This window comes from Xiphophorus maculatus, chromosome 7 (assembly GCF_002775205.1).
Source record: "Xiphophorus maculatus strain JP 163 A chromosome 7, X_maculatus-5.0-male, whole genome shotgun sequence".
NCBI lineage: Eukaryota > Metazoa > Chordata > Actinopteri > Cyprinodontiformes > Poeciliidae > Xiphophorus > Xiphophorus maculatus.
This window is the reverse complement of record NC_036449.1, coordinates 21,857,724-21,884,335: the sequence shown is the minus strand read 5'-3', so window position 1 is coordinate 21,884,335 and position 26,612 is coordinate 21,857,724. Positions and strand designations below refer to the sequence as shown.

At 36.6% G+C, this 26,612-nt stretch overlaps 1 protein-coding gene across 1 annotated transcript in view; it reads right to left on the bottom strand.

Annotated features, from left to right (window-relative positions):
- The window catches only part of LOC102217539 (ephrin type-A receptor 6-like), a 186,882-nt gene that overhangs the window by 41,347 nt on the left and 118,923 nt on the right, over positions 1 to 26,612 (bottom strand). Inside the window, exon 6 of the mRNA XM_023337586.1 lies at positions 2,330 to 2,454. Coding sequence (XP_023193354.1) covers positions 2,330 to 2,454 — 125 coding nt within the window. The remainder of the gene's footprint in view (positions 1 to 2,329; positions 2,455 to 26,612) is intronic.

Sequence of the window (26,612 nt, the reverse complement as noted above, 5' to 3'; positions counted from 1 at the left end):
TTTTTTTAAGGATTCTGACATCAGTCATTGTGAAAGTTATGTCAAAAACTACAGCTTGAACTTTTAGAAATATGCGTACAATACAATACTTGTACATCTGCTCTAGAAGAAACCATTTTCTTCACCTCTATGCACTAAAAAACATGACATAATTATGCCATGTTTGTGTTGATGATTAGCTGATTTTCTGAAATGTTCAAAGAGGCTCTTGTCTTCCATCTATGTGTACAACTCAGTCCTTAATGTTTAGTAAATTACTTGGCTAATTGTTAATAGAATATTTTTTGTATGGGTTAATTAGTGGATGTTTCAATTTATTTATGATGAGCAGATAGAAAATGTTTTCTGTTTGTTGAGATGCAGAATCAAAGCAGGACATCACAACTTCACATCCTTTCAAATCCTCCAGAATGCCTTTTACAGTCAAACTTTGATCTAAATTTCAAATAATCCTTCAAGCAATTCTCTGGCAGTTCAGCCCTCATTTAAGTACCGCTGGTACAATCTCCACTGTTTATATAAATGCCATTTATTACTTACATTATTAAGTAAGAAAATTGCAGAGCATACTTTGCAGTCCTTTAACCTTTTGCTGCACAGTAGTGATTAATCATTTGAATTTTCAGAGTGCTAGGCATCAATTTGGGGAATGAGACAGCTGAGTGTTGAAACAAGGTCTAAGAAGTCATTCCTTGAACCATCTCAAAGAAAATGTGAAGCGATAAATAGGCTTGTAAAAACTAATCAAAGTCTGGATCACACTTTTAAATTGAATTTGACCTTTAGGTCATGTAAGGACCTCAATGTTTCGCAAGAAGCCCTTAATTTTCCATACTAAGAACATTTACATGATTATCGTTGCTTAGTTATTATTGGTAATTTGTGTTTGTAAATGTTAATACATCTTAAAGATTGGTTTAAACCATTGTGAATTGGTTGTTAATTCAATAAAGTGTAGTTTAGGTTTTATTGAATGCAGCATTCAAGGTGTAGTCTTAATGGATCCACACAAAAATTTGGGATTGGAAATAAATCTAAGGAATTTGGAAACCTAAAACTTCAAGTTAAACTACTGCTACTTTTTTCAATGTTTGCTTGGTGGTGAAGGGCGCTATTCTGCTTAAAGAGGCTGACTGGTCTGGAGTTTTTCAACCCTGTTTAGCTGCAGAACAGGACATTTTTATGCACAAAAAAAAAAAAAAATCTTTCGGCACCAGCATTATCTTCTTTAGCAGCTTGAGCAGTGGCTGCAGTGGCTTGCTTTTTGGACGGGATTACATGTGCCAATGAGCCATGCTCACCCATGACCCTGTCACTTACTCACCACTGCACTTTCATTGGGCCACTTTTGATAGATACTGACCACTGCAGACTGGGAAGAGCCCAGAAGAGCAGCAGTTTTAAATAATGACCCAATTGCTTAGCTGTTTCAGTTTGGAAATGAACTTTTCTCAAATAATTGTGCTTTCCATTTCTCTTTCTTCTAGCACATGAGAACAAAAATAGTTCCTTGCAGGTAACAAAGGCCATGATGAAGAGGTACTCTGTGTTTTTCACTTTATCAGTCAGTGGTTATAATGTTAAACTCAACTGATGTTTATATATTTTAAAAAAGAAGAAAATATTGTCAAGTATAGCAATACTTGACAATACTTAACAATACTTTCCTGATCTCTGACTCAGGACCCTTAGCTATGGATACATGTTATTGTGAGAATGTCAGTGATTTTCACTTCTGCATCAAATAAAGACAAGAAAATTACACCCAATTTGTGTATACACACTTTAAAAACTATAACAAATCATTGGTAGTGTGCGTTAATGTGTTTCTCCTAGAAAGTTGGAATTTATTTTATACATTCAGTATGATTTTCACCTTTTATGCTGACATTCACAGTGAAAGGTAGTAATGGCTGTTGCATCATGTGAAAAGAGAGCTGTCAGTATTATGAAAGGTTGCTCAGCGCGCAGCTTAAACACTACAAGTGCAAAACACTAGGTTTATGAAGCAGGAGAATAATATTCATAACTATATTTTTTTATTAAAATGTATATATTTGTTAAAGGTAAATTACCAGTGACTTGTATCAAGAACGTGAAAACATGCCACCATTAGCTTAGCAATTTAGCAAACTAGATGAAAACATCAGTCAGCAAGAGCAAGACGTGAGTTTCTTAAGGACTGTTATTGTGAGGAGTCAAATTTCACTGCACATTCAAGTGACAAGACAAGAAATGTCTATTTTTTTAACATCTTTGTATCAGAAACATTTCATAAGGGAGGGATAAGTCACGGCAATAGTTATGCAAAAGAAGTGTGACAGTCTACCTTTTCATAATATTTGACTTCATAGTCAATGATGGGAAGTATTGTTTCTTCGGGCTGCTGCCAGGAGAGAGCGATGCTGTTTGGAGAAGCCCAGTCCTTCTTTACAGCTCCCACCAGAGATGGACCTGTTCAGTAAACACACCAAGCAGACATAATTTATTGTGTGCTGACTCTATTGACATTGGCGATAAAACTTTCTAAGGCTGCGTGTCGGGGCTGTTGGGTAGAAAGCATACACAGAGCGTGAGCGAGATCAGCAAATATTGGCTGCAAAAATGAATTTATTTAACAGTCTAATGAATTCACCTACTTTAATAAGTCAGCCTCTTCAAACAAAAACTTAAAACACAAAATTCAGAAGGAAACACTATTTTTTGGCATTTCTCTGTTTGCTCCATCAATGTAATGGTAGATGGAGAATACATCCAAAGATCAGAGTTAGTAAGAGACACCAATGAGATAATAATGTTGTTTATTCAATATCCGTAAGGTATGTCTGCAACCTGCAATGCGATTTATTCTTATCAACAATAAGTGGATTATTTGGAAAGTGATTTGATGTAAATGAAAATTGTCAGTACAACTCACCTTGAACTCTTTTGCATTTCACTGTCATCCTTGTTTTTAATTATTAATATTTTAAAAACTATAGGTAGACAGCAACTATGAAAGTTTTGTTAAATACTAAGATCAGATTTTCCCTTTCTTTTCCTTTAGAACAGATGTGAGAGAAATCACTTTTTGTTTTAATTTCTTTTAATTTGCACAATCCATTCTCTACCTTTCAAACATTTTGTACAACCTTGAATTTTTTCAAAACAGAACTAAAAATGTGTTTATGTCCAAATAAGTCTATCAAAGTTATGTGGTTGTTGTGTTACTTGGGTTGTAGGTGACAAATACCTGTTGCCAGTTCTTCTTTCAAAACTGTTTTAACTCCCGACACTACTTTCAGGTCTTGCCACAGATTTTCAATTAGATTTGAATGTTTTGTCAAACATATGAGTAGGCTTAGATATAAAGCATTACTTTGGAGATTTACACTGTATAGTTGCAAGGTTTGAGTGATTTCCCGGCTGGCTGGTAAATATTTTTACCAGGCCTCTTAGTTTCAGTGAACAGCCATGTCTTGGTTTGCTCTCTATTTTTTGATGATGGTTTGAATAGTGGCCTTGAGATTTTCAAAGTTTGGGATATTGCTAATAATCTAATCCTTCTTTGAGCTTTTTCCCAACTTTAATTCTGCAATTTCTGGTGCTTTCCTTGATCTTCATGATGTTTGTGGACAAATAAGCTCTCAAAAAAGCCTCAAAAACTTTTACAATACAGCCGGACTTATACTGAAAGTAGCACAAAGTTGTTCTGGGGTATGAAGACATCTTCCCACTACCCTTTTGAAATACTTTTAAAACTCTTTTCATATTTACACATATGCACTAATATGTGTGGCTCTGTTACATAAATCCTATTAAAATGCATTGAAGTTTGTAGTGTGACAAAAAGTGAAAATGTTTAAAGGGTATAAAACTGTTGCAAGGCACTGTGAATGACTACATTTTGATGATCTCTCTCAAAATGGCTGTCTAGTAGCAAGCTAACACAGTCTAACTGCATACAAAGGTTAGCATTTAACTCTCTTTCATGCATAGATTCACAGAGCCACCATTGTGGCAAAGTCTCTTAGTAAAGTGAATGTTTAATGTGATAAAATGGTAATGAATAGTGAGGAGCTTCTAAAAAGCAAAAGTGAAATACAGAGATTCTATTTAGTGAATCAGAAGCACCAATGGTTGACACTCTTTAGTGAAAATTGCCATATGATCATGTAGTTATCAATATTTCTGTCTCAAAAAGTCTTAAGTTGGTGTACAAAATCATCAGTCTCTGTGTGATAACTTAATCTAGTTTCAATCAAAAATATGTTGAGCAAGGCATGCTTATTTTTCTTGCAGTGAACTGCTTTATGAATTTCTTCTGGATAAATAATTGCATTTTGCTCCCAGGAGACACAAGTCAGCAGATGAAACAGCTTTATTAATATACATTCTATCATCTAGTAAATATAGCTTACTTGTTATGTGAATGCAAATGTAAGCTTGCTTTTTTTCAAGCAAACCCAAAGGGAAACTTAACCCTCAGTCAATATTTTTCATGTGCCTGGTTGAAGATGTTTTGCAGATGTCACAAAGAGATCTGGGAAATGTACGCTCTTAAGATGAAGAGAAAACATTAATGTGGAGAAATGTTAGGGTAGGTTATAGCTGGCTTTGGGTTTGAGCTTGTTAGATGTTAAAAACAGTGTTATGTCTGATGGAAGCTAAATTAGAAAAAAGTAATCTTTTTAAGACTCCCTGCAGGCTTTGTCTTTCACCCGAGTTGTTTAAAATCTAATTTTTTGTTCAGTATGAAAAAGAGTGAAATAATGAGGAAAAACTGGATAGAACTAGATAAAAATGCTGCTATTCACATAAATTCAAAAATACCTTGGATTTCACCTGCCTGTGTCTTTAATTCCAGGAAGAGCTGTGTGAATAACATCAACCATTTCATGGCTGAAATCAGCTTTTCTTTCTTAGACCTTTGAAAGATAATATATTGCATACAAAAAGAAACTGCAGTTCAATGTTCTTTGAAAAAAATTAAATTAACTTAGAAGTTATACTGTATTTATAAAATATATCCACAAAAACTGAGATAATGTAGCAGGACACATTTTTTGTAGTTTTACCCAATTGTGCGTTAAAATACTGTATTAGGATTTAGTTTAGAGATCTTTGTGGCCACCATTTTTAATTAAATATGAATATATGTTTTTATTTGAAGTGAGAAAGTAGGTAGCTCTTTAGTTGCTGTACTCTATGGACGTTTTATTTGGTTCTATTGAATTCAGTTGTGAGACTGTCAATGTTATCTTGTGTCCAAGATGCAACCTGTCTCTTGAAAACACTGAGTTTCTTCATGACTTTGCAAGGACAAATAGGGTAAAAATGTGGGAAGGATGGGTAAAAAATCTCATTAATTTAACCATATGTTATTTGTTAATTAATTTATATCAATAGTTATTCTTTTCAGCCAATTCCGTTGTAACCAAGCAGTGACTTTCATAATTTGTTTTGGTTTACAACCCATGTCAACCACCCAGCCCTGTTTTGTTAAAACCACACAGGTCCCTCCAATCAGTATGCATTTGAACCAAAATTACTGAAATTAGATTATTCTTAGCTTGTCATTTTGTAGGTTATTTAAAGACAACATACAGAAAAAAAGAGAATACTTTCACATTCAAATGTTTGCCAAGCACAGAAAAATGAAACATACCTAACTCCCTAAGAAAAGAATAAACTGAGCTTCAATTGACTATTTTTTGTAAAATGTTGGGATGACATGTTGTGAATTAGTGTTATATAAATAAACTGAATATCCATGAAATAAGGCAAGTCAACATGACTGATAAAGTACTGGTAGTGCAACACAGAGGTGTAGGATCCAGAGTAGAAAAACAGCCGCGTTCACATTATTAAATGTGTTTTAATGCATGGCTTCTCCTTAATAACCCATCCTTAATAGGCTTTTTAAAATTTCGTAAGTAGTCTGAAATGCTAGCAAAACTTGACCAAAATAATGTCATGCGTGACTTGAGACAGCTTATATTATTAGCATAGTCATTAAGCTCAAAGGGCAGAGTGTGTCTCTCTGTGTGTAAGCGTACATGCATGCATACGAGAGGGTTTTTTTGTCTTAAAAACAATATGAAGCAGCTGAAGTAGAAAATAATTCCCTACTTTACAGGAAATAAAATCAGCCAAAGCTACTGACATGCTATTATCTGTTATTAATACATATTACCTCTAATATGACCAGTTCACTCCTCCTCGCTTATTCAAGATAACAGAGAAAATTCATCTCGGGGGATTTTATCTGATCTAACTGTGTAATGAAGCACTCTGCTAAAGCCCAGACATTACAGGAATTTTTTTGTCCTTCTTCTGCTGCCTGTGCCAGTTGGGCGCAACTGCAGAGGTTTGTGGTGAGAGTCATGTTGTGCATCCGTCAAACTAAGGCACAGCAAGACCACTGGCATCTGCTGTTAGCATATTGGCTCCCGATAGGAAACAATAAACACAGCCTAAGTTTAATCTCCCTCTGACTAGCAGATTCAAATGAGCCCTCCGCTGTGGCTCCCACATAATTCACAAAAATAAACAAGGGAGCTAAGAGATTCCCATGAGAAGAGAGCGCACAAGAGTTGAAAGCTGGGACGTGACAAAACAATATGTTTGCTGGAGACTATTGTCCGTCTGGAAGAAAATAATTGCCAGTAGAAATGTGGAGGCTCACTCTGGATCTCAAAACAGAGCTCGCCATGAACATTTTGATTTTCCAGCCCACACAATAGCACAAGAGAAACAACAATTCTCCAAAATATGTTATTTAATTAGAGTCTAAATTAGGAGATTCAAAGATGATCTATTTTAATTAAATATTTGTATTTATTAGTGTATGAGTTTTGGTTCACAACATGAAATGGTGGAGCTATTACCACTTCAAAAGATTTGTTTTAATTGTTTTTGCTTATCTATTTTCCTGCTAAATTTGTTATTTTTTCCCCATGCAATGGACGTGTGCTCAGTGTCAGTGACTTTCTTAAAGGCTTGTCTCTTATCAACCCAGCTCTCCATGATCTGAAGAAGTAAACCTTCAGATATACAATGATTGAGAACAGATAGCCTGCCAGGCTAAGCGTGACCAGACAGAAGCAACATTTCAAAACGATGCTGACAAACCTTCCAGTTGATAAAGATGGTCGTGAGTTACTGCTTAGCAGAAAACATGCTGGTTTCATGAAAATTCAACAGCAAATGCCTGACCAAAGCAAAGCATTCTTTTTAATCCTAATGGGGCGACTGCTGCTGAAACCTGAAGGGTGATCAAACTTTGTGCCATAGATTTAGCTTTCCCCTCTCAGATTATTGCTAGACAATAAAAGTTGGAATTCCACTGTAAAACCTCTTTCTTTAGACTCCTGAAAGACTGATTAACAAATCATTTTTAGACACTTAAAGGAGACCTAAGGTGCAAAATTCACATTTTGCATGTTTTTGTACTTCCACTTGGGTCTTTATTCCTTCTAAAAATAGCCCAAGTGCTAAAAAAAAACAAAAAACAAAACTCAGTCGGTTTTTTGACAGTAAGGTCATGTTTCTTGGTGTCTGGAAAATGAACTGTTTCAAAAACCTTCTGTCATAAATCAGCAGACACTGCCGCTTACCTAGCAACAACAGCAAAGCCTAGCCCGTTACCTAGCAACTTCAACAGAGCTCTGCCCATCACCCAACAGCCCAAGCTAAGCTCTATCACATTTGCTCAAATTGTTTCACCACTGTTTGTGCTGTACAATGGCTGCTGGAAAAGACAAGTGTTGTTTTGTTGACTTACCATCCAGAAACTACTAGCTGCATTCTTGTTGGTTGTTCAGGAGGCTCTACTTCTGCTTTTCAAAGATGAACGGTTGTATAATTGCGCATCTGGTTGCAGCCATTTTCACGTGTGAGTTTAAAGAGTTGGGGAGGGTGGGTGGGGTGGGGTGGGGGTGGGGGGGGGGGCACCAGCATCTTATTTGGATTTAAAGTGACAAGACGCCCTAAAAAACTGAAAATGGGCATGACCTCATCACCTAAGCATGATTTTGTCCAAAACATTTAATTAATATGGTTTGTATAGCCCTAAATAAACTGTTCAAGGAAGTATAATACGTATTTTAATCCAACATTCATAAAGGAACTCCTTTTTGGAAGTTGGGTGGACCACAGCCAGTCAGTATTTGTGAAGAATTTTTCTGTGGATCGTAGCTCCAAATTATTCCCAGAAAACCTGCCAAGGATTCCTTCATAGAGAAAAATGTAAATATTTCAAAGATAAAAAATGCAGTCTAGGAAGCTGAAATACATTAATGCAATTCTACGTGAGATGCTATTCACTGGTGTTTGCAAAGCATCCAATCCAGGAGCACCATTTATTTTATTTTCCTTGGTGCTCATTGGCTGAACCCTAAAAAGCAGAAATAAGGACGAGTGCAGATGTTAGTTTCTGTGGTAGTGCAAAGACAGTTTCCACTGTGCATGTTAAGATACATTTAGTGTTTGAAATAATAAAAAAATGATGGGCATAAACATTTTTAGAGAGTTTCTCAAGAATTTATGGATTCCAGCTATTCTTGGGTGGATGTGGCCACAAAAACCAGGGTCCACTGTAATAGTGTGTAGAGTAAAAGTTAAGTGGTACTGATTTTTAAAGCTACATGCATCCAAATTAAATGTAATAATGAATCTATCTTCCATCGCTTGCTCTTCATCTCTTCCTGGATAATTTTCTATTCCTATTATTGATCATAAATAAATCATAATTCTAAGAACAGGATTTTGTGTTTGAGAAGGGGGCGTACTGCTCAGCAGCTTCTGCTTTTCCTGCTTTTGTAAACACTTTCTTCAGGCACTGACACTATACTTTGAGGACACAAATACACACGCCAATTGTCTTTAATGATTCCATTTGTGGGTTATTAAACCTGCTACATGAAATCTGCCAAAGGAACTCCCCATCTTTCTCCTGTATGAAGGAGAACTGAAAAGCCATTAGAAACATAAGTCAATTATGATGCCCCATGGATGGATTTTTCAGTCAACCGTGGTTAAGTTCAACATAAACTAATGGGGAGTCTTTAAATGAGCTTGACCTGCATATGATTTTAATTAGCTTTCCTACCCTAAAGGCTTCCATTAACTGTTTAAAAAAAATCAATAGAGCCAGTATTGATGTTGTGTGGGAGCCTAAACGATGTCCTAACAGTCCACTGATTCAATGCTGATAAAGAGATGGCGTTAAAGAGAAACACATATGGGAGCTGTTGTTTACAACGGTCATATTGATGCGTCTCTTTTGTGTAGGTGTCTGGTGGTTCTTTTTCTCATGTCGGGTCCAATCTGATCTCCTTTTGATTTTTTTTTTATAGGAGGATACTGTTTGTGTAACCAATCACATGAACGTTAAAAGATTTACAAACTTTGATTATAGTTCGATTGAATTTAATTTAAATTTGTTCAATTCGATAACATTCGGCTCAATTCCCAACACTGCCTGCCAATGTCAGGTACGTGAGGTGATTCGGAAACGCCTTACTCCATCTACAACGTTGCCTACGGGACTTCAAGTAATCAGCTCGAGGAAAATCACATTTACTGAATGTGCTATGTCTCTGTTAGTATAAGTAAGCCTGTGGGTTTTTGCGTGCTAATAACACAAACGATAAGCAAAACTGAAATGACATGCACTCTAATTTAGGGAGCATCATCATTACACTTCATTAAATCTGGAGGTTACCTCCAATGCATTGTGGGTCATGCGCTGTGTGTTATAAACTCCAATCTTACATAAAAACAGCAGACGCCTGACAAAAGCCAAATAAACTGTTGGGCTTAATTATAGAGTGGTTATGAAATTTAACTCAAACAAGTGACAGCTCAAGCAAATGCAATAACCGATACTGCCACCCAACTAGAAGTGTGACTCTTTGATTATGTTTAGAAAAGCGTTCACATTTTCAGTTTTTCACATTTTGGTTTGTCCATTTTTAGCCATTTTCTCATGTGATATCAAAATTTTGATGGCAATATTTTGAGTAGTGAAGGCAACGGATGACCAATCAACTAACCTTTTAATCATGTGAAAAAGATAAATGTCCAAAATTTGAGAAGAACCATGCTTGGTGAAAAATACAAAAAATTATAATCTATGTAGAAGTGGACTTTGTGATACAATTTTTAAAAATGCAGTCATTTTTACAACAATCCATTGGAGTGCATGTATTTCCTGTCTGGACTGGGGATCCCTTAGGTTTCCCCACTAAAATACAAAAAACTACTGAGAGACGTCCAGGTTGTCCTCTTCACCACTTTGAATTAGGAAAATGTAAAGCATGGATGGATTGCTAAATGCCACATATTGTGCTTCCTTAAGAAATATAAGGAAAAATTATTGGTAGCACTTTATTTGAAGGAGTGTGCATAAGACTGACACCTGTTATGAACACGAAGGCGTCTTCATGAATGGCTATGACTGTTGTCATGAAGTGGCATGTGGTAAATAATGACACTTTTAATGCAAAGCTGTACTAAAAGTTACATTAAAATAACCAATTTTGCATTATTCGGTAAATAATGACACTTTTAATGCAAAGCTGTACTAAAAGTTGCATTAAAATAACCAATTTTGCATTATTCGGTAAATAATGACACTTTTAATGCAAAGTTGTATTAGAATTTGTATTAAAAATCCATTGAAAGTGTCCACTTTGCATTAAAACTATTATTTAGTGAATGACGCTTCATGACGGTGTTATGTCATGTTTATGACAGTATTATGTCAGTCTTCAAATAAAGTGTTACCAAACAATTAAAGAAATACTGAAATATTCTCTTTACATCAGTCTTTTTTGGTGTTACTGATCAAGATTATCCTTGCCATTATACTTTATATATACATCTAATTAATATGTCTGCTTTCATTTCATTCCATTGTAGCATCACATTTCTCTGAGTAATTTGTTCAGCAATCTCACATACAATCTCTGCCCCCTCTGTGGATATACAGACCGTCTTCTTCTGATGCCTCTTTACTGCTCCTCAGATAAGAAAAATAGATGAGATTCCTTTGACTCTGAATAGCTGTCATCCAAATCTTAAGTGAGATAGTTTCATGTTATCCTGTGGCACACCTGCTATCCACCTCAGATACGGTGGCTGCCTTTCTCATGACAGTGTCGAAAAGCTCAATAGAGCCCAGATGGTTGCTTTAACAACTTTGTGCACCATTTATTATGTGTATCTGCTGAGTACAGGGAGTTAAAAGGTAATTAAAATCATCAGTCATGCAACAAAAACAGAGGTTGTTGTTGTTAAAGGGAGAAGTAAAAGTATTTCGGTGAGCTTTGGACTATTTTTTGCTCCAGGTTTCAGTGTGGGTTGAAAACAAGAAAGTTACAAAGAAAAACAAAAGCAAGCAAAAAAGTAATCCAGTGGGATGTTTGAATCGGACATCCTCTGACTTGCAAAAACCTTACTAAGTTTAAACAGTCATCCTGTCGTTGACAGGCAGAGAAAAGGGATTAAATGACAGACAGATACAAAGTCGAACAAAATGTTGCCTATGTTGAGAAGACTTATGTGCTAGCTAGCCTGTCTACCACTACCAGGTCCTGTCTTTAATAAGGTCCCAGCTTGCCACTGATCCCTCTTGTTTCCACTTAATGGGGAAGTGGAGAGGCAATGATGTGTGAGAAAGGCCAGTGAAACTGGTCCTATACTGGCCCACCATAATCAATACTCATTTGGCCTCTACCTCTCTTTCCCCAAAAGTAATTAATGAGAAGAGCAGACGTATCTGGCTGCTGACAGCTGATTTCCCTGCCGGTCCCTGTCCTCAGCAACCTGTCCATTTCTCATGCTTTTATTTAAAAGCTTCATTATCCTTGAAACCAAGCATCCAGTATTGGAAAGTGATGCAAATATAGGCTGACAAGAATGATAGGGTGCATAATTCTGCATCTGTGAGAATAAAAAGGCAATAGAAGAGAGGAAATGAGACAGTAGTTTTAGCTACTATCTTTAACAGAGAGCATATACTTTCATAATTTGTATTATTCCTTGTTTTTAAGTTTGAATTTTGTGCTAAAATACCCATTTTGGTATTTCAATCTGTTACGTTAACAACTGTCCTCTCCTTTACTGAAAGCTGTTCTTTTTCTTGCTGGGTTTACCAACAAATTTATCACCACTTCCATGAGATTGTCCCTATTATTTTGAGCTATATTTTGCTTATTATTGAATGCCAACTTGGCTTAGTGAATTTATTCACATTTGAACTTCAGAGGGTGAAGATACAAAGAACACTTCACCTGAAAAATATATAAAATCAACAAAAATTTCAGTGTTCTCAGAAGACGCTCGTTCACACAGAGATATAATCTTCGTTGAAAAGCAACTTTGACTTGTTACATAAAAAACAGAGCGATAATCAAACATGAGCACAGAGTATAAACTTTGGGTAGTTTCAAATTCTCCCCTCATCTCCTCTCCCAGTGGGAGTGCACAGAGAGAGGAACGAAGTGCTGCAGCAGCGGAGATACAGTATAAATAGCAGCCGACCCTGGTGTAGCACACACAGCAGACTTACTGCAGTGGAACACTCTTTCCTATGGAGCAAATTTCAAGCAGAGCCATCTATACACACACCAGCTGTCAGAGTAACTCATCCTAAAGTTAAACACTCAACTATTACACAGTTTGGTGAAGAGGTCACAACGGGGGGAAAAAATGATGTGTTGGTAGGTTGTGTTCTTATATATACATGTCAAAGAATGAGTTAAAGTACAGAGATCCTAACAATAAAAGTGAGAGATTTGCCAAGTTTAACATAAAGTTATCAATCAGGGGTCAAATAGGCCAAGATGAATCTAATTAAAAATATAATCTAAGAGAAGTCTTGATTATATGATGTATGCATATACCTGATTATACAGTGAAAGGAGAGCAGAATCTGTAAGACCTTATGCAAATTGCCTTTACGGTGAGTCTTATATAAATGCAGATAGAGATTTCAGTTTGAACTTCTGCCATTATGATTTAGGTAAAGGATTGCGAATAATGCAGTTTCATTTAAAAGAAGCAGACCAACAAAAGACATTGGCAGCTGATTTATTGAACTCTCAGAAGACAATGGGTTGGTATTCTTCAAAGGAAGTTCTACCCGAAGATTGAAGAGCAGTTTGAGATGCGAGTTAAGAGGGAGGAAACTTCAGAGGACATCCATCAGGATTGCAGAACAATGAATCCAATCAGTCTGTATTAATGAGGCAATGCTTAAAATAGTGCCCGTTGTGAGGTGAAGTCAGGGGAAATGATCTTTGCGTGAGGGGAAAAGCGTCCTGATAAAAGTCTCAGCATAAATCATTTTCTGGGGTAGAAAGAGCTAATCTCTATCCCTTCAAACTCCCCACCTGCTCTGAACACTGCTGAATAGCGATCTGTGGGAAAAGCTATTCTTAACACTGACTGGTGAATGGGTGACTTACTGTATGTCTGGAGGACTCTATAGGAGCTGACTGAGGATATACTATATGATCCTATAGCCCACAGTGCTGTAGGTATTTTAGTGAAGACCCCAAACATTGAAGCATACAATGTTTCAATGTTTGGGGTCTGAGCCTCTATCTGAGGCTCAGATAGACTGAGCGCAGTCTATCTGAGCCCAGTCGCCTCAAACAGACCAAATATTATCAGAACGTTTTGAGTAACATTACCTTTCATTTGGTACTTCAAATGCAAAAGTAAGTATTTTAAGAGAAAATGGATATTATGATAACTTTGCGAGGTACAAATCTCTGAAAATGTAACTTATAGTTTGTTGCTAGGATGTCTGTAAAATATTTACAACCCTTGAGGCAATGAACTATTGGTTATTATTACATGAACAATTTAGTCAACAACAAAAGTATTCTAAAGAAATTTTACAATTTACAGATTCAATTAATATCCAGTTCTATAAAATACGAGTTAATATTTAACTCCTATCAGATTAATTTATGTTGATACTTTCCAGTCACGTAGATCAAGTTACTGTAATAGGCAAAGAGATTTTAAAAATCAAGTTTATTTCTGTCGCACATTTCAGCAACAAGGCAGGTCAAAGTGCTTTACATCATAAAACTACAGTCATAGAAAACACAGTCAACAATTGAAGAATTAAATTTTGTCAAGTGTTGTCGTTACACAGCTGAATGTTGATTAATGCTTCATTTACGATGCTTCAAAAGCAGCTTTAAACAGGTGTGTTTTTAGTCTAGATTTAAAGGAACTCAGTGTTTCTGCTGTTTTGCAGTTTTCTGGAAGTTTGTTCTAGATTTGTGGTGCATAGAAGCTGAATGCTGCTTCTCCATGTGTGGTTCTGAAGATGAAGAGCAGGCACTCCATCCATCAATGCATCCCCAAAAATTTATTAAGAAGTAATCATTGCTGACAGAAAAACGTTTTTTATATTTTTATAGTGTGAAAAAAATATTTCCCAAGATTACTTGGAAGGAACTTAGAGGTTTACCTCCTTGGAAGATAAACTTGAGTACAGTACACACGTCCTTGCAGTTTATTAGCAATGACTTTGGCCGCAGCCCTCCTGCCTGATAAAAACCACCTGAAGCAGGTGGTTATTTGTATGCAGTATCCAGCAAACCAGAATACAAATCAACAGGTAAAAGGACAGTTTTTACAGATCTCCCAACTGAGCACAGCTGCGATAACCCGCCCCTTCCTGACCTACTCTTTGAATTTGTTGAACTCAGCTCAAGTGCGGCTTGATCTTCCACACCTCAAGTGTTGCACTAATGAAATTCCTCAAGCATTTTCATCAAAATGCAAAGCTGAAAATCGTCCCCTCTTGTGTTAAGATTGTTTAACCTGGCATCTGTTGTTTGTGACCACCAATTCAGCATTTCCATGTAAGTGAGTTTATGAATATGTGCTGCAGGAGCAGGTCAAAGACACTGGTATTACGAGGTGCTGTAGGTCAAATAATGGGCATAGTTGAACAGATGCCTCAGGTGAAATGAACCCCCATGGGAAGCAGGTGAAATAAACTTCCCAGTAAGCGCAGTAAGCAAACACCTGGCTGCAGGATAATCGCAGAGAGGCACACTCTGCTTAAACTAACAGTCTCGATTCGAGTTGTGTTCCCTGTCATATTAGCAACTCGGTTCTTCATGATCCAAGGTTGGGGCCATTGATACTTAAAACAGTGGATGTATTAATCACACTATAGCAGAAGTTCAATACCTTGTGCATTGTGCTGCAAATGTGACTTTATCCTCCCCTTAACTGTCTGTGCAAAGGTCTCTGCACTGACAGCAGTGCACCTGATAAGTCCTTTTGACCACATTGGCCTGACCTGAGATGGATAGTATTTACCTTTCTTCAAATGCTAATCTACTTTAACGTAGACCTTTATTGAGACACAGAGAGCAGCAACTACAGGTCCAAGTTTCCTGCAGTGCTCTGCCAGCTTTTTCCTCCCTAATAAGGCAATGGACTGAAAACACTGCAATAAATAAATAATCCACACTTTTCTCTACGTCAGATATACAGAAGTTAATTCTGACGCAAGATTCCTGTTATTTATTTATTATATTAAAAGTAGTTGCACCACAACTTTAAAACTAGGTTTCTGTTATTAAAAATACAGCACCGCAGGCAAAAGTGATCCATTTCTGACTTTTTCATGGTTGTCTGAACAGGCAGATTTCAATCTTTTCACCCCCACAAAATATCAGATTTGTGCCACTTTGTGTAGTAACCTGAATACGATAGTGTATGATATCTGTGTTGATGTCTTCCTCTGTGGACAGAGGTCTGATTGCGGTTGCTTTTAATTAGTAGCACAAACAATCGTGAAAAAGTCAGATTTCAACAAAAAATCAGAACACCTGTCAATGTAACCATAGAGTACCTATAACTGAGTGCAACCTGCTCAATTTATTGATATTTGCTCAACTGTGCCAAATGCAACTTTGACTACAGCTTTTAAAATGTAGGTAGTAAAATTATTTTTAAAACTAGATTATCTTAAGAGTTTTTGAATGATGTATTGCATGCTAGACACAGAAAACCAAGGGAACTTAAAGAAAAACTTTTTTAAAAGAGTGACAGTGTAATTGGTACTGCTCCACTGAATGAGGGTGGTAAATTTTTAACACAACTCCTGTGTGTCTTTTATGTTGATGCTGCCCCACTTTAGCAAATTCCCATTTTTGCTGTGTGGGTTTGAATTTAATCTGCAGCCAAACAAGGACAAAAAGATGGACAAAAGCTTATCTCAGAACCGTTGTGATTTTCCCTGGACAACCTGCAGAGAATATAACCATCTGCTTGCCTATTAGCCAGCAAGTCATCCTCCCAAGCCTTGCCAACCTTGGACCCAACATCACTGCCCCACTCATTACCTTCCCAGTGCCACTACATGGCGTCCTAATTCCAGTTGAGCGAAGGTGTGGATCAGCCTAGGTATGCTGCCATCTGGGGCTCTTTGACTTTGGAAGCAGAATTTTGACCTGGCCGCTGTGGATTCAAAATGGGTCAGGGAACACCCTCTGTGTGTGTTGTCTTATACCTCCCACCATCTCCATTCATGGGGTTAAATAATAGGCAGGGCAAAAAAGAACGTTACTGTCCAGCACTTGCAAAGAGATGGGGAATGCTTGCAATAGTAGATGGGACATTAGCTTAAGGAATTATAAAACTGGGGATATTGTCTCTTCTTGCTTTAGCCATGAAAATGTTTGTGACTAAAACAGCACACAGGATAAAAATGATTTATAATTTTTTTTAAAATTCGTCAAACTTAGTTTGCTCATCCTGAATATGACACAAACCATTTAAAGCACTATTTCGAGAAAGAATGAGATGCTTTTTTATTCCAATTACTGTAAAGATAATAAACATAATCTTCAACCTCTGATGACCAAAAAGGTATAAAGTATCTGAAAATTACTTATACTTCTAAAATTTAACACTTTTTAACAATCTCAAACCTGAATGTGTTGTATGAGGTTTATAACCAACAGAAGGTAGCGTATATGAGGATACATTTCATGAATTACTCTTCAGTTTTGTTCTTTTTACAAAACAAAATGTGAAATACTTTTGTATTCCCAGCCCCTGAGTCAAAACTTTACAAAGCCACTTTTTGCTGTAATTAGCAGGTTTGGGGTATGTCTGTACCAGGGCTGCACAGCTTGAGATTGAAATTATTTAAAGAATACTTCTAAGGAGCCAGACTTTCAAGTTATATTTAATGTAATTCACTGAAAACACACCTGGAGTGTTGCCCTTGATTCTTTCACAAGCCATGCGGGGCTCTCACAAAGCCCCGCATATTTACCAAAAGCTCCTCCTTGGAGCTGCAGACTCCAGTCGAGCTCCCGCCTCCATGACCCCAAAAGGTCACCGAGGACCCCATTACCCAGACCAGTCCTTCCAGAAACTTGTAGCCTACTTTATCCATCTGGAATCAGGTTTTGGAATGATTGTCCTGTTGAAACACCTGCGGATTAATCCACCTAGCTATTGATTTGAGATGATTTTGAATAATTAGGAGATAATCATCCTTCTCTACTATTCTGATTTGTGCGAAGCACTAGAACCGCTTCCAGTTAGCCAGACTACCAGCATGAAAACAAATCAACCATATCTGTGCAATCAAATCTTTCTTTTTAAATTCATTACAGCAACATTTTGTGCAGCCATTCCAACTAGGAAAAACAATGCCTCAAAAGCATCTTTAAATGGTCCAGGAACATATATATGTGAATAAACAGAGCTTTTAAAAAAAAAAAAAAATCATTATTTTATTATAATTGTGTGATTTTATCTTACATTACAGCAGCCTTTACATATTGAGACTACATGTGATTGACAACTTTTAAGAAAAGAAACATTTGACTAGATACTCTGGGAGCAGAAGTTTGCACAACTTGATTGTGGCTGCAAAATATTTTCAGCAGTTTCATTCTCTTACTTTGCTGTGCCTTCTGTCCTGCTGGCCAAGGATGATTTCAGGATTAAAAGAGATGTGCAGATTGCTTCCAGCTCTAAACCAAAGCGTTATGAAGCTGCATCCGAAGCACCAGAAAGGTAAAAATAACTGAGCTTCAGTTTAATTACATGCACTAACTATTACAAGAGCAATAGCAAGCAGAAAGAGGAAAAAACCTAAAAAGTTCAAATAGGTGTCTGCTGCTTTCATTTCCAGAATTTGTCACTTAACCACTTGTAAGATTTTTAGCTTATTTTACGTTATTTCTGAACGTTTATTAAAAATACTTGAAACATAAAAAAAAAAAAAAACATATTTTCTCTCACAGTTTCTAATTCTTTACCTCATTTCAGTCAGTGTGAAATATTTGGGCAACTCAGCTTTAACATGCAATGAGGAAAACACTACATCCGTAAACACAAAATCAGTTTGTGCAGTGAACTGAAAAGAAGTAGCTTCACACAGGTTAACCTGCTGAGTACATAAATTAATCTGATTTCCTCTATATGCTGATGAAAATGCAAGCAGGTCACAATAACCTTTCAAAAGGTAATTGCTGCTGGAAATTACATGTTCTGCATATAAACATATTTAAATTCCTCACAGAGAGAGATTGTCTTAAAGCTGTGAGGACAAATTCTGAGGAAAAATGTACTTTAAACTACACATTTAAAACCAGTAACTAAACAAGGGAACACTTTAGACGATGTTTTTCTGCTAGTTGTGCTAAATATGTTGTAAAAGTGATGAGAAATGCCAAAAATCCTGCTCTCGCATTCTCTCTCTCTTGCTTCTCTTTTTCTCATCCAGCCACTGCTACCTCCTTCTCTGTGATGGCTGTCTTTATTTATCTCTTCTCTCATCTCTTTCTTTCCCCGCATCTTATTCTTCTCATCTCTCAGTCTTTCACTTTGCAGATCTGATGGCAGGGGCCAGGTTACGATCCAATCACGGGTTGGCTGCAGCAATCACGGATCGCTGATTGGTTTTATAATCCACGCTGAGGACCTCAGATGGGGGAGAATCAGCTGACCAAGAAGTGGTGATCCAAAAGCTGTCATACCGACGCACACACATACAGACCGAGACAGACGTGAACAAATGTGCACACTAAAAACACACAGAGATGTTATTCTTCTCTCTTGGCAAATATCCATCTTCTAGAAATCCCCGTTATTGCTTTCACTCAAAAAGTTTCCTACCAATGTGTGTGTGTGTGTGTGTTTGTATATCAATAACATTAAGGGATATAAATAATTTCTTATACCTACAAATGAGTATGCATGCAAAAGTAACAGTTTAAACCTAAATAAATGTGAGGGCATGACACAAATCTGCATCATAATTTTACAAAAACACAAGGATGTCAAAACATAATGAAACACATGGATGCAGTCAAACCATGAACACTGCAGCTCCAACTCCCAGATCAATAAGCTTAGATTTAACTCTAATATTCATACATCCAGAGAAGAAAAAAAAAACTAATTTTCAAGGCACAATATCACACCTAAATCCCCACATACTCGCAGGTAATAGTGGAGGTTGAATTTGCCTTCTAGCCTGGATAACAATATGAGACGAGAAAATGTAATTACTCATCACACACAGGTGCTCCTCATGAAAAAAAATACCTTGCGAGATTAGCATGCATACAGAAACAAAGCTAAAACAACTACAGAATCAAAATTTGTGCGCAAGCTTTGAGCCTTATGTGGGGCCCCTATGATAAGAATCAGCTAAGCATTATAGTTTTAGGTCATTTAATATAGTCTGTAAACACTTTTTAAGGCTGCGCATCACATCTGGCGTCCTGACTTTGCTGTCATTCGTTATGATCCTAATGTTTGCATTCAGCAGCTAAAAGTTTGGTTTTTACTTTCTGCCTTGTTCAGCATGTTGAATCAGGCTGGATGTCCTAGATTTTATGTCCTTGTCCTACATTTGCGAAGCTGAACATAGATAAATATGATTACTCCTGCTTTGCATCTTCCTGATTGTCCTTCAACAGAAACGGCACAGGTGCTGTTTTAAATATCCATTTTAAACGCTGTCTAATGTGCTATTTTGATGCATAAAGCTGATGTTGCACAGATTTAAAAAAAAAATCTTGCAATGTATTTTGGTATATTTAAAAAAAAGTATAATGTGGGTCCAAACAAAAAGCATCCAATCCTATCAGATCTATGAAATATGTGAGAAACTTTTGATGCACCCTCATTTTGTATGGTGTGAAGAGTTTAAAATCCACAGTGCTTAACTGTATCAACCTTATTTTTTAATGTCTTTATTGTTAATGACAAGCTAAAAATATAAGAAAGAAATGTCATGCACTATCCACAAAATGTAAATGCCTCAAGTGGTCAAGTAATTATTCAAAATTATCATTTGGAGCCACAACGGGTGTTTGAGATGTTAATGTGAAAGAATCTTTCAATCAATCAATCAATCTTTATTTCAGACACAAGAGAGGTCCATAGTAAAAACAAAAAGAAAAAACAAAAAGAAACATGACAGTCACTGAGCTACAAATAAATGATGACGCCAATGTTTCCACAATCTTGAGAAAAATCTCGCTGTACTAAAAACAGGGTTTACTAAAATTGCTATTATATTATTGTATGACACGGATAATCTACACATACATTTATACATGAGATTCCTGAGCGCAGCTGCACATGTGGGAACAGCGTTATGTGCAAACATGTGGCACATAACGCTGTGTCATGTCTGCACTTTATTAGTGCAGACAGAGCATCTGCATAACTTAGCATGAGTCTAAATGAGACTGCACATCTTTTTATTTTCATGTTTATAATATCATGGCAGGAGACATTAAAAGCCCTGGATTCACAGTAAGTGCTTGAAGTTTTTCCACCCTATTTGTTTATTCTCAGTTTTGTTTATTTGTTTATTTCCGAGTCAAATTGAAAGCAACCGTACTTTTGCTTTGTTTTTCTTGAAGACATTCCAAATCCTATCCAGGAGCCTTTGCCAAATCTGGAGGCCTGCAGTTGATCAACTCCGAGTTTTTTGTTAGAAGTTGGTTGTGTGTTCAGTTGCCTTCACTTTAATTTTTGGCATTCTTATTTTGAAGTAAGAAAAAAAAACAGTTATTGAGCTGCATCATTCTGCTAACAGATTGAGTCAACAAAACTCGACGACAACACTTTAAATCGTTAGTGTGCCACCATTTCAGTAGATAAAACAGTTGGCAGATGAGACACATTTACACTGTGAGAATTCTGCAAAATAAGTTGCTCTCATCCATTTTTCTAGATTTAGACAAGAATTTACTTTTCTGTAGAATCTTTATTCTACAATGATTCTTCAGCACACATTATATATATACCATTTATAATCTGTCCTGATTTTTGTGATTCCAGTATTGTCACCCCCCCTGTAATGAGTACAGATTATTTTACATCTCTGGCTGATTTTATGACCAAATGCACAGCTTAAAATGCTGTGAAATTCTCATGTACCGTAATTCTAGAAAGGACATGCTGAATCAGATGCTAAATTTAGCATCATTCAGGTTTCCAGGAATATTTGCTCAAAGTCCTCGCAAGTATTTTGTATGTTGTCTCTCACTGTGTTGCTGTATGCTTTAAATCCTGCAAGTGAAGCAATTTAAAAAGGGTGAGTGCTTCTTCAGTGCTGATTTTACCACAAGGTCATGATGACTAGAAGCAAGCAGCAGTTTGAGAAACAACTAAAAAAAACCTCCTTTACTCAAATTACAAAGAGAAATCTATGTAACATGTAACCTTTTTTTCCTCAGGACTAAATCATGTTTGACAAACATTGGATTTCAGTTAACTTGCATAAGGAGTAAAAGACAAACTAAACACAGCTCAAATGAATTGTTGCTGAATTTGAATACAAAATGTAGCGGTAGCCAAGTAGGTCAATATTTTAGTTAATTACTCTTCAGTACACTAAACATCATGTTGTATGAGAAATCTATGACAGCAAATTTCTGCAGGCATAAAACAAGCACAATCAAAGGTGATTCCATTGGGACTGAACAAAAATACGCCTTAAAACTTTGCTTCTCAGTGGGGGATCATATAAAAAAGTAGTGCTTAAAATATTATGCTCAGTGGGATTTGAGTGGGTTAGCTGTTGCTCTCTCACAGATAGCATCCATCCATCAACATGTGTGATGTTGCAGGGGAAGAGCAAAGGCTGTAATGATTACTGAAGTGTGCTCCATCTAGCAGCTATTTCAGGTATCATGACTGTGTTCTCATCTCTATTACTTTCTAAAAAATGCTGTTGTGAAGTGAAACTGCAGCTCTGGAGTTTGCTCTAGGTCATTCTTAGCTCTGTTGCTGATTGTAGAGCATCCACTGTTCTGTTCTGACTTTGGTGGTACCAGATCATCCTAAACTTTTCTTTGATTACTTTTTTCCTCATCAAATCCATGTCTCTGAACTCAGACTTTTTCCACTCTGTGTCCTAAATGTGGTGTCTCACAAACGTATTCAAACTCCTTCAACTAATTTATATTTTGTCATATTAAAACCACAAATGGGTTTTTTAATGCATTTCTCTAGTCATGCAAAACACCAACACAAGGTAACTGAAAAGTGGAAGAAAATGACACATTTTCTTCACAACTGTTTAGAAAAAAAAGTCTGAAAAGTTTTATGTGCATGAGTTGAGCAGATTGCAATAGGAACTGAGAACTGACTGGAACTGGGACCAAAGCTCCTGAAACTCCCCAAACATCCAGCCCACCAACCGAAGACTACAATTTAACAACCATGACAAAAAGTTTTATCTAAATACACTAAGAAATTAATTATAAATTCTGTCTAATGTGACTGCACATTATTTTAAATTGACAAAAATAGTTCATAATGCCTGTCCTCTTTTATTGTGCTTATCCATCATTTCCACTTCTGGTATATTTTAATATATCTTTATTAAACGTTTTATCTTTTCTGCCTTTTAATATGATCTCAGTCATAGACTCTCTGTCATGATGTGTTAAATGGTTAATGTTGGACCCAAGTGCAGAGATGGAGGCGGAAAATGAATTTGGAGGTTTAATGAAAAGATAATGAAGAATTAGTTACAAAAATCACAGGAAGCAATGGCAAAAACACAAACCAAAAAAATCCATAGAAGGATGCCAGCGAGGGGACATGAGGAAAACACGGGGGGTAACGAGGAAGTGAAGGTAGTAGACAAAAGGGTCTGTCTAATCTGTCCCTTGGCTGATTTTTTTCTTACACACATTTTCTTCCATGAGGTCAGCAAGACAAGTTGGTTTGAGCGCAGCATGTATCCTTCATTTCCGGCAGTCCATGACAACATGGTAGGTAGATGCATTGCATGACTGAATTCAGATCCCTCTCTCTGCTTCTGCCTGTTTTCTAAACCCATCAATTATAAACTTCACTCAAATAATTTTTCCTATTAGATGAAAATTTAATGATTCCCTTGGGGAAACTGACTTAATGGCATGCAGTCATAAAATCCACAGGGTGCCAAAAGAGAGATAGTGTTAATGTGCCTTATTGTAAGCTTTCTCTGCTCACTCACTCAAGTTTTGTGCTAAGGTTTGCTTAATTATCCAGCCTGATACAATGGTTTTTAAAAATAATAGCTGTGGGATAATAAAGAACACAATATAATAAATAGATAATGAATGACAAGTTTTCTCTCACATTTTAGGATTATGGAAATGTCATGACTGCCATAAAGCCTAATGGCCTTGTCTGTCACCAATTAATGTGTTTTGGGGCTTAAATGAAAAAAATAAACTAAGCGTAACCTTTTGCATTTGTGAACCAAATTCTGAAAAGTATAGAAAACGCTTAAGAAGCTAGACTTTATCGCAGTCTGCCAAATAGGGGTAGTATTTACATATTGTCAGATTTCAAAATAGTCTTATTAAAACAACCTTACATAGCCAGTTATGCATATCTTTACCAAAAATAAACTTCTTCTCAGTTAGTATATCACATGTTATTGCCTTGCATAAGATCCGCTAGTAAATAATTCCTTGGCATTACCCTTCTACATCACTGTAGCATGCACAATTTTATTTTTAGCTGACTGAGGCGACCTCAGATTTTTTGGGACATGTCCAAAACTGTGGTAGCAGAAACAAGTTGGCCCAGCAGAAATGAGACCGCCATAAAAACCATCCATTTCTGAGAAAATGGTGATTTGTTTGTTCTTTTTGCTAAATGATTTCAGCTTGTTTTAGAATAGAATAGAATAGAATTCGATTTGAGTAAATCTGAACCGTTTACTCGTTTGGGGCAACAGTCACAGTTGATGAACATACCAGGCTTTATTGGCCAGTTACATAGTTTTGTAATAAGAGGAAAGTTTAAAAAGATTGAATGGCTAACTTTAATTTCCATCACATCACCTTTCCCCACACCTGTAGTAAGCTGTGGGAAAAAGAGACCCTAAACCAAGGTCTGTTCACAGATCTAGGCAAAATGCTCTCCTATATTTGAAGAGCCAGCGTGGGTAACTTTTGCTTGGTAAAGGCTATGAGAGAAGAAATATTTATCCAGAGTTAAACATGTGGATGGATTCTTTATCAACGGTAAGAGAGTGGCAGGAAACGGACATCCTAAACCGAACAGGCGTCCATCCTTACTTTGAAGATGACAACATCCACCAGAAAGACTTTGGTGAGGACAACATATATGATTTGAGGCATTTATGTCTGCAGGAAGGAACACTTCTCAGTTTTTGATGGGCTGAGTTTTAGAACTGTGTCTGCCCAGCCTGGGTGTACTGCTGTGGCTGCACAGACCAGTCGGGTCCGAGCAGTGGAGTGTAACGCGCTAACTAATTTACGTCAGGCTTTCTTTGGGCTGAAAGAAAACATTTCCTAACATATAGTAGTTAATATCTTCCGCTTTTCTGGGATCAGGTTGTAAGTTAGTGATGTGACGTTCATGGGCGATACGATTCATTTGAACTACGGTACTATTTACCACTTTGGGCATGGATAGATTGCGTATAGATCATTGAACTATTATTTCGAAAGTGTCAGCCATTTCTTAAGTATGAGAAAAAAGAACAAGCAAGACTGTGATGGTAATTTATTCCATGCAGTTTAACCTAATACACATGCACAGTACAAAACAGGAGCGCACAATAAAAGATAGCTAAGCATACTTTAAAATCGTGGCAGACTTGATTATTTTGGAATAATATGTTTATTATTCCATATTATTTTGTTTAAATGCATGCAATATTCATTTTATGATACCTCAACATGGGAGATGGTAACACAATAGCTCTGCAAAGGATGTGATATTTCCCTGAGTGGATCTATCAAACTACTGTTCCGATACATTTTGACCCTCTAAAATGGTGATGACAACCAGGTGTACAAGACACTAAATCTTACTTGCAAAGGAATAATGAATAGTTCAATATGTTATCACATTGGAGATATCACCTTTCCTTCATTATTAGAACCTGCATGTACATTTATGATTGAAGAAAGATTAGAAAGTAAAATCTGTGATCCCATAAATGGGTTTGTTAGTTTTGCCACAATTGTTTCAGAGAACACTTAAAGGTTGGCACATTGTAGATAAACCATTAACATAGAGGATAATGCTTTTGACTGAATTTGAAATGCTTGCTAATCAGTGCCTAATAGTGAACCAAAGCCAAATTAAAGAATGGACTGTATTACCTGTCAGTCACGACACATTTTAGAGGAAACGTTATTACTTGACATCAGTTTGACAAGATTGATTTGTCTGCTTCTTCAGAGTCTCTTTGAGCAAGGATAATCACAAAATATTTTATTCACACTGTGGAGGGTTTTATTTGACTTATCATAAGTGACCAAGCAGAGCTTGATTGTCTTACTCAAGGACACTTTGACAGGAAAACCTTCTGTTAACAGGACTGGAGAGTCTGTTGGGATTTACTGGCACTGAGGCTCGTGTGCCATCCATCTGTGGAGCTGCTAAACTTATACACACATACACAAACATGGAGCAGAATAACCAATCAGATGATCATTTAATGCCCCCACACACATACAAGAACTAATAGATGTGACTTCTACGTGACACTTGGAGAAAAACATTAAGACGCTCTGCCATCGGGGGGCTCAATCAATAATGTATAAGGTGTCTGAATGGCATTAACACACAGGGGAAGGAATTCCTGCACAGAAGCACAGGTCTAAGGGTCACTTTTCTGAAGTTTCCTTTAAAACTAAGAAGTAAGTAAGATGAAAATCATGTAAAGCTTTGACGGCTTTCTTTGGAAGTTTTTTAAATGCTTTTTTCATCTTTGACATTTACTAAGGGACATTCTTTCAAGCAGCTCAGGACTACTTTACTTGCTACACACACTTTAGATAATTATTCATTTTTTTGGATCATTAATGTTAAGAAGCATCTCATTAAAATCTTCACAAAACAGGAATTATTTTAGATGATGAAGTCAATAAAAACTTGAGTCATAGAGGGAAGAAGTAAAGAAGAGCCTGACATCCAGAGAGTAATTGGTGAGCTAGTTGATATATTGATAAAAAGCAGCAAGCTACCAAATTGTCAAGCAAATATGGCATTTATATGGCATTGATTTTATCAGCTTTAATAAAGTATCAGACAATGACTTAGTAATGGTCTATTTCATCACT